Source organism: Xiphophorus maculatus, chromosome 7 (assembly GCF_002775205.1).
Source record: "Xiphophorus maculatus strain JP 163 A chromosome 7, X_maculatus-5.0-male, whole genome shotgun sequence".
NCBI lineage: Eukaryota > Metazoa > Chordata > Actinopteri > Cyprinodontiformes > Poeciliidae > Xiphophorus > Xiphophorus maculatus.
Genome location: NC_036449.1, coordinates 21464372 through 21478530, shown reverse-complemented (window position 1 = coordinate 21478530; position 14159 = coordinate 21464372). Strand labels below are relative to the sequence as shown.

Sequence of the window (14159 nt, the reverse complement as noted above, 5' to 3'; positions counted from 1 at the left end):
TTGTAATTTATGACTGAATGAATTTAAAGGAAGTTATTGGTAAAGTGCCTCAAGACGACATTTATTATGAATTAATACTATATAAATATAGTGTTAATTGCATTGAATTGAATACTAATTATATTATTCAATTTCCCAGGTAAAAGTCTTGTTGAAATTAAAATATCTTTTTTCAAGACTGATCTAGGCCGGGTTGATGTAATAAATCAAGTCTAGGTCATATTGATATATTGTTTAAGTCTAAAAGGACTTAGAAAAGTAGGAACAATATTGAAAGCGAGAAACTGACAAAACAAGACATTTGTGTATAAAGCCAGATCCTTCACTTCAAATAAATGAATGAACAATTTCAGGCAAGTGATGCATATGAGCTTGAAGTAGATTTGATAGTGTGTCTTTGTGCAAAGATTTTTTTCTGCAGTACAATGAATATTGTGGAGCTGGCTAGTTTCAGGGCTTTGTTTCTTGATAAATCCAGCAAGAATGTAAACCTGGATCTCCTCTCACCGTACAGCAGAACAGCTGCTTGCCCATGCAACACATAGACACACACACCGACACACAATCCTCTTAACACACACAGTTTTCACAAACAGGCCGCCGTTAGCTGTTTTAGGATCAAATTAAGGTTGCAGGAATTTCACACTGATGGTAGATACGAGTAGGTTCACCTGCTCCATTTTGTTGTATTGACAGATGAAAGATGGACTTAGCGAGATTAGATCTGGCTTCACATTTGTGTGGAAAAGCTGAAGGCTTCTTGCAAGATATACAGTAATCCAGACGAGTGACACCACTATACATGTTGGACATTTCTGATTACTCTGCATCAGCGCTGAATTTCTACATGATGAATAAATCAATTGACACCAGCTGCTCTGATAAGGATCATATAACTAAAATATGTTCACATAAATACTCATTGAATCGTTCCAGTAATGCATTCAGTCCTCCACAAAAAAATGAAAAATAAAAAAATAAAAAAGTACATGTACTCTCATATATCTGCAGCTTGGATATGTACTCTCACGGCCTCACCCAGGCAGAGTGTGTGTTTTCTTTCAACGGCGCCACTGAAAAAACAGTCTGACATTTAACCAGCAACTATGGCCTTGCACACAAGCAAACAAACATGGACACAAAATTACAGCCCAACAATGCAATGATTGTCTATTAGTGGTGTGTACTCAAATAATTAAGTTAAACATACTTTAGAGTCTCTGGAAATAAAAACAAATATTCTCACACTCCCACAATCCCACTAATAAAATATTTTACTGAAATAGAAGAAACTACATTAAAGTATTAATGAAAACAAAAATAAAGTTTATTTTAATAATTTCACCACTCTAGTAAATGTTTCTCCTCTCTTCTTTCATTTGAAAATAGACAGTGGTGTGAGAAAGTATTTAACTCTTTCCATATTTTTTCCATCAATGCTTCTTTGTTTCCAGTTTATAGAAAAAAAAAAAATCAAAGACACTCTGTGTAAGTACAAAAACAGTTTTTAAATTATGATTTTGTTTAATCTAGGGGAACATTTTATTCAAACCAGCATGGCATTTTGTGAAAGTATGAATGCACCATAAACCTAAAAGACATGCATTTGAATAAATTTGGGACATTTTTGATGAACCAAAAAAAATCTCGGAGTAGTTTTGGAAGGTCAATCTGTAAAGATTTTTCACCTGTTCATGCTTTTGCCAATTGTAGATAATGGCTCACTGCATTTCTTTGGACTCCCAAAGTTTTAGAAAACACATGACGTGTGGCTTTTTAAGACCATTTAGCCTGCTTTATGTTGTCAGGGAGATTGCTTTGAGTGATTCTTTAGCACAAATAGTACTCAGATCTGGGTGTGGCTAGTAAAGTTGAACATAGGCGTCCAAGACATAAAAGTTAATTCGCAATTTAAAAATGGGGGCAAATGTTATTTTTGTGTAGGGCTTAGGTGGACAGTTTTTTTTTCTCTTAGCAAGAAAAATGTAATTTGAAAACTTACATTTAAAGGTGCAGTTAACTTTTCACAGCTGATTTTGCAGTTTTAGCTTAGAAATGATAGACATTTTTAACAGATTTCTCAATGTAAAATCACAGTGGATTGTACAAGTACAATTAAAGGCTTTCATGTCCATTTACAATAAAATTTTAAATAGATCACAGACTAATGCGATAAAGCTTCACAACATGTGCCGGCTTGAGCATCTGTAACATGTGTATACTTGATAAACCATCCCTCACGCATCTGTTTCTATCATTTTACTCCATGTGTGCAGCCTTGTAAATATGTTTTCCACCTCTTTATGGTACCAGCATATATGGCGACCTAACGCCATTTGGCCATCTATCTGTTAACACAGAGGGCCTGGTGAGCGTGCGGCATGATGGGGGCCCCTGACGGCTGCTTGCAGGGGGCTGCAGGGGCCTCTTGGTGCAGCTGTCCCACTCCGTAGTAACACAAGACCTTATTAGAGTCCATTAGAGCACTCTGAAACTAATAAGAGATTGTCAAATACATCCAAACATTCACACAATTCACAGAGACGCAGGAAGCGAATGGAGGGTGACAACGAAGTGGGAGGGGTGAGGGCTTGTGTGTGCGTGTGCGTGTGTGGGTGTGTTGATGGGAGTCCAACATATATTTCCATAACATCATTCCATTATATCTATCAAACTTGTTCTTTTGTTACATTTTTGAGAAAGTCTGAATAACAGATAGAAAAATGCAACAAAAATATGACAGGTTATGTACTTTTTCTAGCCACTGAAATATATATTCATTCGATATATATTTTATTCCCGGTCTCTGTTTATTATATTGTTTTTTTCTGACTTTATCCAGCCATGCTGACTAAAATTAACCTTGCATCTGGGCGATGCGAAAATGCTTGTCTGGAGTCCAGAGTTCCAGAAAAAGAGCGTCCCCTGGCCCTGACAGCAGGGGCTTGACCTAGTAGACTGCCTTTGATCTTTAATTAACACCGGGCATGTCTCTGGAGAGAAAAGCACTGATGAACAAGGAACCGTTTGGGACAAGCTACAAAAGCTGAGAATGCAAAATGGAATATTCTTTGCTGTAATCCTCAGTATTGTTTCTGCTTTAAAGCCATTATAGGAAGTAGTTACTGTCTTCCTACATCTAGAGACAGACAAGTTGTAAAAAGCTCAAGATCAGTAAGATTACGTTTTCTGTCGGAGTCTCAAGTCTTTTGTAGCTCCGAACAAGTTTTCTCTCACAATTGCCCTGTTTTTAGCTCCCATCTTCCCATCAACTTTGACCAGTTTCCCTGTCCCAACTGAAAAATCCTCACAGCATAACATTGCAACTACCATTCTTCACCCCAAGGATGGTGTAATTAGAGTTCTGTGTGGCTTGTTTCACACTCTACATAGCATGTGGCGTAAATGCCAAAAAAATAGGCTTAGATCACTAAACTAGGAAAGAAATTTGAGCTATGTGGCTGTGACCTCTACAAGTTTCTTTCAGGTTTCTTGTGTATTCTCCATGGATTGTGACAAACTGCAAACAAAACTTACTTTACGGCTTTCTTTCATACATGGCTTCTTATTAGCACATTTATAAAGACCGGATTGTGATCCACATCTAATGACACATGGACATGACCAGGCTCCGTGAGTGGTGTACGGAGCCTGGTGCCGGAAGAAAAACGACGAGTGACTGAGGGTCATTGCGCGTAACGGAAACCCTGTAAATTCTAGACACTAATAGGTACCATAGCATTGCACAAAAATCAGTGAGGGACGGCATAGTCCCTGCTCGAAATTCCGTGAAAGAGGTGTACGGAGCCTTGTGCCAGAAGTCCATTAAAATGCTGTCTACATCGTTTTAAACTGTGTGATTGTGAGCGTGAGTGGGAATAAAAATAGCAATAGGTATTTTGTTCCATGTAACACAGTAGGAGTGTAACAGGTAAACCTTCTATGGATGCAAACTCGACTAAAAACCCGCCTGTTTAGGATTGTATTGGAAACGTAATCAATTACAAATTTATTGATGGAACCTGACTTAATGTCGTGTTTTGATTGTTGATTCTATGTTGCATTGTGTTTCTGTGTTTGATATGATGTAAAGCACTTTGAAATGCCTTGCTGCTGAAATGTGCTATACAAATAAAATTTGATTTGATTTTGATTTTTGACATCTGCCACAGTTCCAGAGTTTAAGACATTTAAAATTGATAAATTACGTTCTCCCGCTTCACAACTACATTATAGTTTGTGTTGGTCTGTAAGAAATTTTTTCCAAGGAACTACAACAGGAACAATTTCCCTTTCAAAACATGTGTGAAGATTGTGCAAGCAGCAGAACAGTCATGATGACCAGACAATGATATACAAAGATATTTGCATCAATCTCAGTTTAACCTCCTGCCATACTTTCACCCGCACCCACAATCATCACCACAGCTATTCCATTATAATCCACTCCAGTCTATTCCCTTTGTCGGATCTGTCTGTGCAGTTCTAGCTAAAATCTTCCAAAGCTAATGATGTGTCAAAGAAAAGGTTACTACCAAATTACTGCCGGCTGCACCCGCCTGCTGACGGACCTGGATAACACATCGTCTACATATAGAGAGATACATGTGTACAGCTGGGCAACCTATCCAGAGACACCTCAGGAGCCTTGGATTTGTTTGAAGGTTTCCCAAACAGAATGCATCCACAGTCAAGTATGTAATGTGCACACAAAGACCAAGTATTTCACATTAAAGCCCTTAAACTGACAGATATGAAGTGTAGAAGTCTTTACATCAATCTGTGACCTCGGAAAGGTCTTTGACTTATTTAGATCAGAGAGGTTCCACACACAGGAAGAGATGAGACATTGGACATTAAAGAATGCAAAAAAAATATTTTTAAAAAGTTTCTTACTTTGGCAGGTGCTGATTCTCTCCTCGTATCCTGGGTTACAGAGACACTTCCCAATAGGCACGAGCCACTCCCCCTCTGTGCTACAGTACATTCGTGGGGGTTCCTCCTCTTTTGAGTAATTGACACACAAGCCTTTGACCTCAACCAGGGACTGGGAGTCCATGGGCACAGTGTCAGGGAAGGAGGCCAAATTCTTCACAGTTTGTGGACACTTCTTAAAGTAAACTCTGACTGAGACTAAAGCCACGCAGGCACCCACGTCCTGGAATGCCAGGTAGAAACCTTTCTTGCTCAAAGGGCCCACCTCACGCACCTCAGTGTTAAGCTTGAGGATACGATCTCCAAGGTCTGTTTGGGTAAAGCTCTCATCGGCAGCAATGGTGTCAATCTTCAGAAACTGATGCTCCCTGAAGTGGCTTCCCTGGTCATCGTCTGTCTCCAGGTAGAGGAGGTTAAAGGTCTCCTTACATGTGCCAAGGACCAGTGGGATGGAGTTGCAGTCCCGCAGGGTGAACTTCAGCTCCACGTAGATCTTCTGCGCTGACTGGCGAGTGATCCAGTTGGTGCGAAGCCAGTTGTTCTGGCTGTACTCCATCACATTGCAGACCTGGAAGGTCCTAATGGGGGTGTAGTGCTCGTCCACACCACTGATCTCCTCCCACTGCAACAAACAAAAAGAGGGAGGGGTCGAAAGGAGAAGCAGAGGGAAGCAGGAAGGAATAAAAGAACAGAAATACAGCGAATAAAGAAAGTAATGAGAAAATTAGGAAGTGAGAATGGGAGTAAAGATGGTGAAAAGAGAAGAAAATAGAGGCAAAGAGATTCATATAATGTTGAAGACAATTAGGGGTTTGGAATTAGAGGAAAAAAGAGGGAAGGAGGGGAGATAGAGAGAAAAATAGTTATCTCCACCCTGTAACCATTTAATAATGAATTATTTAGATCCAGATTCATTCTTTCTGAATACTAAACATCTAATAAACACTTAAGGGTGAAAAAAATCACACTACCAGATCTTTTGTAAATGATTCAAATTAATTAAAAGCAAACTTGCTGCCATAGCCAATTTTTCTCTATTAGGATGCTGTGAAAATATCTCTAAGATAAGCCATGAAGTGTGATGTTTCCATCTCAGTTGCTCTAAATTTGTGTGAAGCTGCATAATTAATATTAAATATTAACAAAAATCTCATAGTGTTTTTTTTTTTCACCCTTACACTAACATGATCTCTTTAATTTCTCTAATAGTGAGGACTTTCAAGCTGTAGTCTTTGTTATTTGCATCACAGAACTACTTCTACTTAAAAAAGAAAACGTGCTGAATCCACTAAATGAAACAAAAAGAAGCTACGAGGTATAGACAGATGTGAGTGTATACCAGGAACGTTCGTGTCTATCTTACATTTTCCCTCCACTGGGAGAAAGCAAAGAGAGGAGAGGAGAAAAAGAGAGCTGGGTCATTCCTTTTGAATTCAACACAGCGGGAAGACTCATTGATCATGCTCTTCGGCTTTGCTGTCTGGGCAAATCAACATTGAGTCACAGCAATGAGGGATGGACACCTGCAACAGTGGGCTTATAATGGTTAAGATGAGATAATGGGTGTAAATGAGCAAATAGTTTTCCTTTTTCGTTTTAGTGAAATTTTAATAGAATTTTGCCTAAATAATAAGTCCCTCTGTTGTGTTCAGATATGAAAGAGTTCATTAATTCACAAAGACTTAAAAAATTATTAATACCGATGTAACTTTTTCACATTTTGGTGCATTTAAGGTTGTATGCAATAGACCAACATAAAGAGAAACTATTTTTATACATTAACAATTCAGAACTGTACTGTGCATGTGTATCTAATTCCCTCTTAATCATGATGCACAACTACATTCCAAATGCTTCTATGGCTGCATGTGTTTTGGGGGTAAAGTCTGATATTTCTGTCCATTCTTCTTAGAAAAATATTACAAGTAACTGGATTCTACCTCCATCCTACTCATTCTACCTCAACTCTATGCCTACATTTACACAATTTCAAATCGTAAATCTTGCTGTATACTTTCTGTACACATTCCCTGAATTTAGCTATATCAAATGTTACATCAACTCTGAGCATTCATATCCATATTGAGATTAAAATACATATGCAGGGACTCTATTTAATAATTATGTAACCTCTGAAATCTATTGGTTGGACTGGACTAAAGGTGATCAGAGTAAAGAAGGCAAAATACAAAATTACAAAACTGTTTTTGTTAAAACAACAACAAAAGAAAACATTGAAAACTTTGCACCCTTTCTCTTTGCATTTCATAGTTGAACGTTGTGTTGGTCACGTCTCATAAAATCACAGTAAAATACACTGAAGTTTTTCAGGCAAAATAAAAAAAAATTAAGGGGTATGAATTTTTTGGAAGGCACCGGAGACAAAAGTAAAAGCCTTAAAAAGTAAAAGCAGAAGTAGTAAAAGAGAGGGACATAATTAAAGGAAATCTCAGAGGGAGAGATTTCGTTTGTGTTTAGTCTCTCCCGTCATGGTTCCTTTGGCATCGCCTCATTCATCTGAGAGCAGTGAACGGTCCCTGAAGCTCTTACAATAACAGGGAAATGATGGGAGAATTCAAAGGAGTTAAATATAGAGGTGAAACTAAAGTTAACATTTCACCTGACTGTACTCACAGGTTTAAATGCTCAACTATAAATACAAGCACAAAATGATGTGATGACAAGCCGAAAAGGGTTGCTGACAGACTTTAACAGAACAGAAACCTAAAGGAGTACCAGCTTTGTCATAGTGATTACTGACTGCTGACATTGTGTTTGATAAGAAAATCTGCTTGTGTGAACACACTGACAAATGTGCATGCTTAAATGTGTTTCTCCATTATCATTAAAGATTTTGGTGTTTGTTTGCATTTTTAGGTCAACTTATCTTGCTGAAATTTTTTGCAGAGCAGCAGGTTTCCAATTTTTCCAGCAATTCACAAAAATATGTTTACTAAATTAAACATATTTTTGTTTAATACCAATAGTACCGATATCTTTTTAGTACCAAAAAGATATTGGTACTAAGTGAACAATGTAGTGTATACTAATACAACTGTGCTTAATTAAACTTTAAACAAGAGTCTGGACATTTAAATATTTTAATTTTTACAACTGGATTTTTAATTTATTTTCACTCTGATTTTATGTGTTGAAATTAAATTTGTGAAGAGTTTGTTCTAGATGCATGTCACCCCTGTTTAAATATGTTGGTTCTGATTCATGAATCACTTTGTATAACATGTAAACTTGAGTCTACATATTCACTAATATTCATGCACAACCTTGCTTTAATTTAAATAGATTTTCACCAACTATGGTCATTTAATAAATCAATGTTTCAGTTGAAGGACGTCATGGCTGTCCTATCTGGTTATTTTCATAAAAATCAAAGAAGTTCTAAGATAACTGCATGAATCAAAGCATAACTTCTTTCATAGAGCTTCAATAGACTGTTACTGAGTTTGAAATTTTACAATTTACAAACATGATAAGATTTGTTTGAAACTGCCTCCACAAAAGAGAAAGATTCACGATGAGTTAAATTTGACCACTACTTTGAGGTAATTATCTTGTTCTGCTGCATTCAGAGCATCTGTTTTTCTGTTTGAAATGCTCCCTGGATTTTCTACTCTATCTTCCTCTGCATGTGTGCATTTGTAAAACATCACAACTGTGTGCCGAGTCTACAGCTTTGACCTCAAGACCACATAAAGGACTTCATTTTGACAGCATACTCTGACATTTCACTTCACTTTGCATGTCTTCATGCATCAGTCCCACATTTTAAGACAGTCTACATTTCAATATGTTGTGAAATATCCAAGCGAGTTCAGACTGATACATGTATTTTCTCCTTTAGATACGCCTATTCTGATTCACAAATGTTTGCAGAAGCCTTTAAAACTTGCAAGATATTATTGCAATATCTTTATGACATAAAAAATAAATGCCATACTGTATTTTGTTTTCTAATGCTTTTCAAGGGTAAGTTGTGTTGCAGATGCATGTAGCTATATGAAGATTTCTATAAAAGTTTTCAAGCTGAATGTTCTCTAATAGTGTGAATCACACACCAATATATTTAGAAAACTAAAGGTGGATTACTTGCTAATCAGGAAAAAGAAAGCCATCATCTTATATTTCTTCAGCGCAACTCTCCTCCTCGTTGTACTCTAATTGATATATAACAACACAGTGACCCTACACTAGTCTCTATGACCTCTGACCCTGACCCTTAATGGTCGCAGCTGAGGCACAGGTTGGTGTGATGCTGCCCTGGGTTCTCTGATCTGTGCTGTAGGTGAAACAGCAAAACAGACAGTAATGAAATGTGGTAACTTGAGCTGATCAACACATAGCTATGGCAACAGGACCTCCTCAAAAACACCTAGTCAGCACTCTAATTCACCTCGTTCAAAGATGTTAGGGTCTTTGGTAGTTAAAGGGGGGCTATATAGGGTGACAAAGCACTTAGATGTAACAGTGACTGACAGATTTCGGAAGAAGTAAAATAGATCAACACCTGTCGGGAGTCTAAAACATCTTTTTTCAGAATTAACTTCATTATTGAAACATATTCCACATTGGTGCTTTCAGATCTGAGTTTAGAATGTATTTTGATTAAATTGGCCGTGAACCAACATAGTGTTGGGTTTGAGGATGATCTTACGAAGGGTGTTCTTTTTATGGCTTAGGGTTAAAAAAGAGCTTGAGTCATGAATGCATTTGGCAGCTCCATCAAAGACACAGCCTTGGCTCCAATGCAAGATTGGCGCAATCATATATGATATCACTAGTTCAGAAAACATAACCTGATGTGCCAGATGGTCTGCTTCACAGAACCATCTGGAAAGTTCTTCTGGAGTTTTAACTATTCTCAGAAAAAACAAAATTGTAATTGTTAGTAAAATAAACAATGTTGCGTGACTAAAGTATCAATTGTTGATACTGCTAGTGAGGAGTGCTCTTAAAAGCTGAAATATCTATGATACGTCCGCACCTAAAAACGACAGCAGGGCAACTGAGAGGCTATTTCATTAGCCGAGCTTTGAGACCTTTCTGTGGATGACTCTTAATTTGGTGAGCCTAGTTAATGCTTCTAGTTTTTAAAGAAATATAAAACACATCACTAAGGGATGCTAAATTTATAGGAGCTCTCTAAAAGTTTGTGTTAAAACAGTTTTTGAAATATTAATATAAGTACTATCATTTCAAAACACGTGTTATTTTTTTTAATTTATTGTATATTGACTATTTTTCAAAGGCAACACATCTCTTTACTTTAGCAATAATGATAATAAAATTACATAAAATATGGACTTTCAAAAGGCCACACTTCTAAATTTTGGATTAACAGTGACTGCCTAGTCCAGATCGGCTCTTCTATTTTTGACGTGGGCGACAGTTGTTTACAGTGCAAGCAATTTGTAGGAGAAAAAAGTTGATTTTTCATCTGATCTGACTAGACCATTCTTTTTTCCACATGTTTGATGGGTAACCTACATGTGGCAAACTGCAATAAAAGATTTGTTGCAGCTCCTCCACACCAACTTCCCCAGGATGCTGTAATAGGTAGTTGACTATTAGTATGCGTGCAGTTGTTGCACAAATACTAATGTATTGATCCAACATGTTGTTGGCTTCATATTTTTCAATGAAATTAATTTTAATTTAAGGACAGCCCTTATGTTGTAAAGTGTTTATGAGGAGCAAGAGCTATTGTTGATCTTGTAGGCTTTACTGTTGAGATGGTCACAAATTCCTTTGCTATAGAGTTATTTTCTTTTAGTTGGTTTAAAACTCACATTATCCATTTTCACATCTAAACTGAAGTCTAGAGTTGACTCTCTCCATTTTGAATCAAGATATTGAACACAGAAGAAAGTAACCTTTCTGACTTGTGACTCAATGCAAGAAAATTAAGGAAACAATGTGAATCCCAGAGAATCCTCTGGTATAATACACCCCTTGATATGTCCTATAAAGCAAAGCTCCTCAAATGTAAAAACACATTTCTATCCTGCACTGCATGTGTGAAAGCAGCTACCTAAACTTGTTTAAAACAAATTAATATTGGTAGCCATGAATGAAGATTTGAAATACTGCAGCAATAAGCCAAGTTCCTGGCAAAGACAACCACGTTGTATCCCCCGTTGCTTTGAAGACTGTACTTCACTTTGTATGTACCCATTAATTCTATTCTGCATGCAGAGCCGGTGTCTGGGGTGTTGGTTTGTTGCTGAAGAATGCTTTCAAAGCATGCGAGAATGTAATCTTTAACAGTCTTTAGTGATGGGTTAAGCCCCCCGGACACTGCAAAGCAATCAGCCTGCCTCCCAGACAGATAACAGTATATCTGGATCAAACACACTCAAACACACAGACGCACAGCCATCAGTCCATTCGGTGGCTCCCGAGTGAACATCCTGGGGAGGCTAAGCTCTTAATTTGTTCTGACCAGAGCACGTTGCGTCTCCGTAGGCCAATAGTTGAAGCCTCTCTATCAGTGTGAATGAGTTTGTATCTGCGTGTATGTGTGAGGGAGGTAGAAAGGGTTCTCCGCCATAGCCACACATTTGGAGAAATCATTTCTGAGCAGCGGTCTCCGAGGGGCATGCTGCTTATCAGAGCGTAGTCAGTGGATGACGTGAGTAATTACAGATGATTCACCTTGAGGACCTGATCATCAGCAATATTTATCTGTGTCTGTGTCTCTGACTTTCTCCCCTCTGAGCTTTTCCTGCTTCCTTCACAGCCTTCCATTCACCCTCCTTACTCATCTTTTTGATCTCCCTGTCACTCACTTCTCTTCCATTCTCAAAAATGAAGGTTCTCTGGTCAGATGAGACAGGCAGCATCATGCTTTGGAAGTCTTTCTCATAATAGAAGAATGGGTTTTATTCAAATAAGATGAAAACTGAACTTTTTATCCAACATACAAAGTGCTATATAAGATGGAAAACTCACATTAGACATCTCCCTCAACACAGATATCTAGTGCGTGTCATGGCAGTGGCAAATACTTTACTACAAAAGCCCGATTTTTACCAACATTTATCTTTCTACATCTCTGTCATTTTCTCCTCTCACTTTCCTCTGCACTTTCAACACCTCTCCATCTATTCTTTCTCCTCATCTTTTCAGCCCTTAGTTAATTCCCTGCTCATTCTGCTTGGAAAGGTTCTCCGTAGGGAATAACATCAACGGTCATTCTCACAGCACTTTTACAAATTGGATAACCACAAACTTCTTATCTAAACTAGTTCAAAGAAAAAAATCTGAAATAAAACAGACATTTCTCTGCAAACTGCATAACCTCTGTCACACATTCCAATGGCCAGGGCTGTATCAAGTACCCGTATCAGTGCACATTTTCCTAGTTGCTCACACGCAAATAACCTAAGCCGGCACAACATCCATCTCTTCCGTCATTTAGTCGCACAGTTGCGATTGTGTAGTCTGCAATCGTCTGTAGACCAAATGGATTTTAAAGTGCATGCAGTTTTTTCTGTGATTTTTTTTTTTTTTCATTGCGGTTGATCCTCATTGGAGAAGTTCGGCATACTCCGACAGTGCCAGCGCTGTATACGGCCGAAGGAAACTAGGTTTGGCAGTCCAATGGAACAAATGACGGGATTACCTTAAGCTACTGCCAAAGAGTAATTCTAACACTTAATAAAGGAAAAACAGGGAATTGTGTATGTGTGTGTGTGAGAGAGGGGGAAGGCGTGCATGAGTCTGTGTGAGAGAGAGTAAAAGAGAAGTGGGGGTGGTGGGTGACAGGAGGCCAGCCCAGAGGCGCAGGAGTCTAACTAGTTAGACAAATAAACACTGAACAAGAGCCCACTGGAGGGCTTTGGTGGAGAAAGACAGACTCGCAGATGATAGAGGCTGCATTTTCTTTTTTATTTCGCAGCTTTTTCCTATAACTTCTTTACATAAAGTGTTGTATTATTTACAAAAATGTGATATGTTTTGAATTTAGGAGGAAAAAAGGACAGTTCAAGATTTTTCAACATATGTTCAAGCTGCAGAATGAACAATATGCTATGTAAATTGTATTTTACTCTTATTCATACATTGGTTTCATGATTGTAAACCAGCACTAAAATTTTTAAGGGGTGACAATGCATGTAAAAAATGTTTTGAACCACATAGAATTCTGAAAATCTTCAAGTAAATAAGATTGTGGTTACTATTTTGTGGATGTTTCATTTAAATGAACCAAATTATTAAGAAAACATTTTATCTCTTGTCCTAATTGATTAGGAGTACCTTACATTGGTGTCCAGATATATATATATATATATATTTTTTTTTTATTAGGCGTAGATTAAGAATAAGCAATACATGTTCAATTCACAATAAAAACCATACTTTTTTTCTATGATAAAAACTTATGAATAATAACATTTGAAGACATGTTTTGTTTTAAATTATGCGATAAACCTTTTCCTACAAATACAAATGTGGTGAAATAACATAAACTTTTGATATCAAAATAGAAAATGCTGTGATTTGAAGTAACTCAAATAATGTTCAACAAATGAGACTTCTAAGTTTGCATGCATTGTATAAACACAATCAATGTTGTTCTTGTAATATTTTATTAGAGGTAGTCATTTTTATATCTCCTCTTACGAGGATCATTTGGGGGCAAGAACCTGAAGCCCGTTAATGCCTTAATCTCTCTTTAAACACACACACATATGTGCACAAACGAGAGCACATGAATGCCGTACAGTTTCCCTTACGTATCTCAACCATACGGCACACTGAATACTTAACCTTTGACCTGCAAGATGAAAAACAGGCAAAAACGTCTGAGAAAGTGGGTTAATCTACACTTGATTCTGTTGTTCAATAAGAGGATCAATGGAGTCTAAACATCATGATTTTTGTGGTTTAAGTCTTCATGCAGTTCAGGCATGATTAAAGTGGTGAAGGTAAAAGACTTAAAGATACTCACCCCATGTGATGGGTAGGAAATCCATCCTAGCTCCCCTTGGCTTGCTTTAGAGTCTAACAGGTTAACTGTGGTAGGAGAGAAAAGGAAAAGCAGACAGCATATGAGTGACCAGTTCTTGTTAGCCCCAATTAGCCTTCATTTAATCCCAAAGGAGAAATCTCCAACCTCAAGGACTGATTATTTACTCAGCTGCCACACACTGTGACTCACACGATGGCATTAAATGGCTCCATGGCTAACTTTGTGAAGACAG

General features: G+C 37.6%; 1 protein-coding gene across 6 annotated transcripts in view; it reads right to left on the bottom strand.

Annotated features, from left to right (window-relative positions):
- Positions 1 to 14159, bottom strand: part of epha3 (EPH receptor A3) — a 106447-nt gene that overhangs the window by 82658 nt on the left and 9630 nt on the right. For 4 of the 6 annotated variants that reach the window (XM_023336861.1, XM_023336863.1, XM_023336866.1 and 1 more), the window contains exons 2-4: positions 13907 to 13971; positions 6299 to 6310; positions 4897 to 5557 (exon numbers count right to left, since the gene is read on the bottom strand). In XM_023336861.1, coding sequence (XP_023192629.1) covers positions 4897 to 5557; positions 6299 to 6310; positions 13907 to 13971 — 738 coding nt within the window. The remainder of the gene's footprint in view (positions 1 to 4896; positions 5558 to 6298; positions 6311 to 13906; positions 13972 to 14159) is intronic. The other 2 variants (XM_023336864.1, XM_023336865.1) reach the window with 1 other exon arrangement.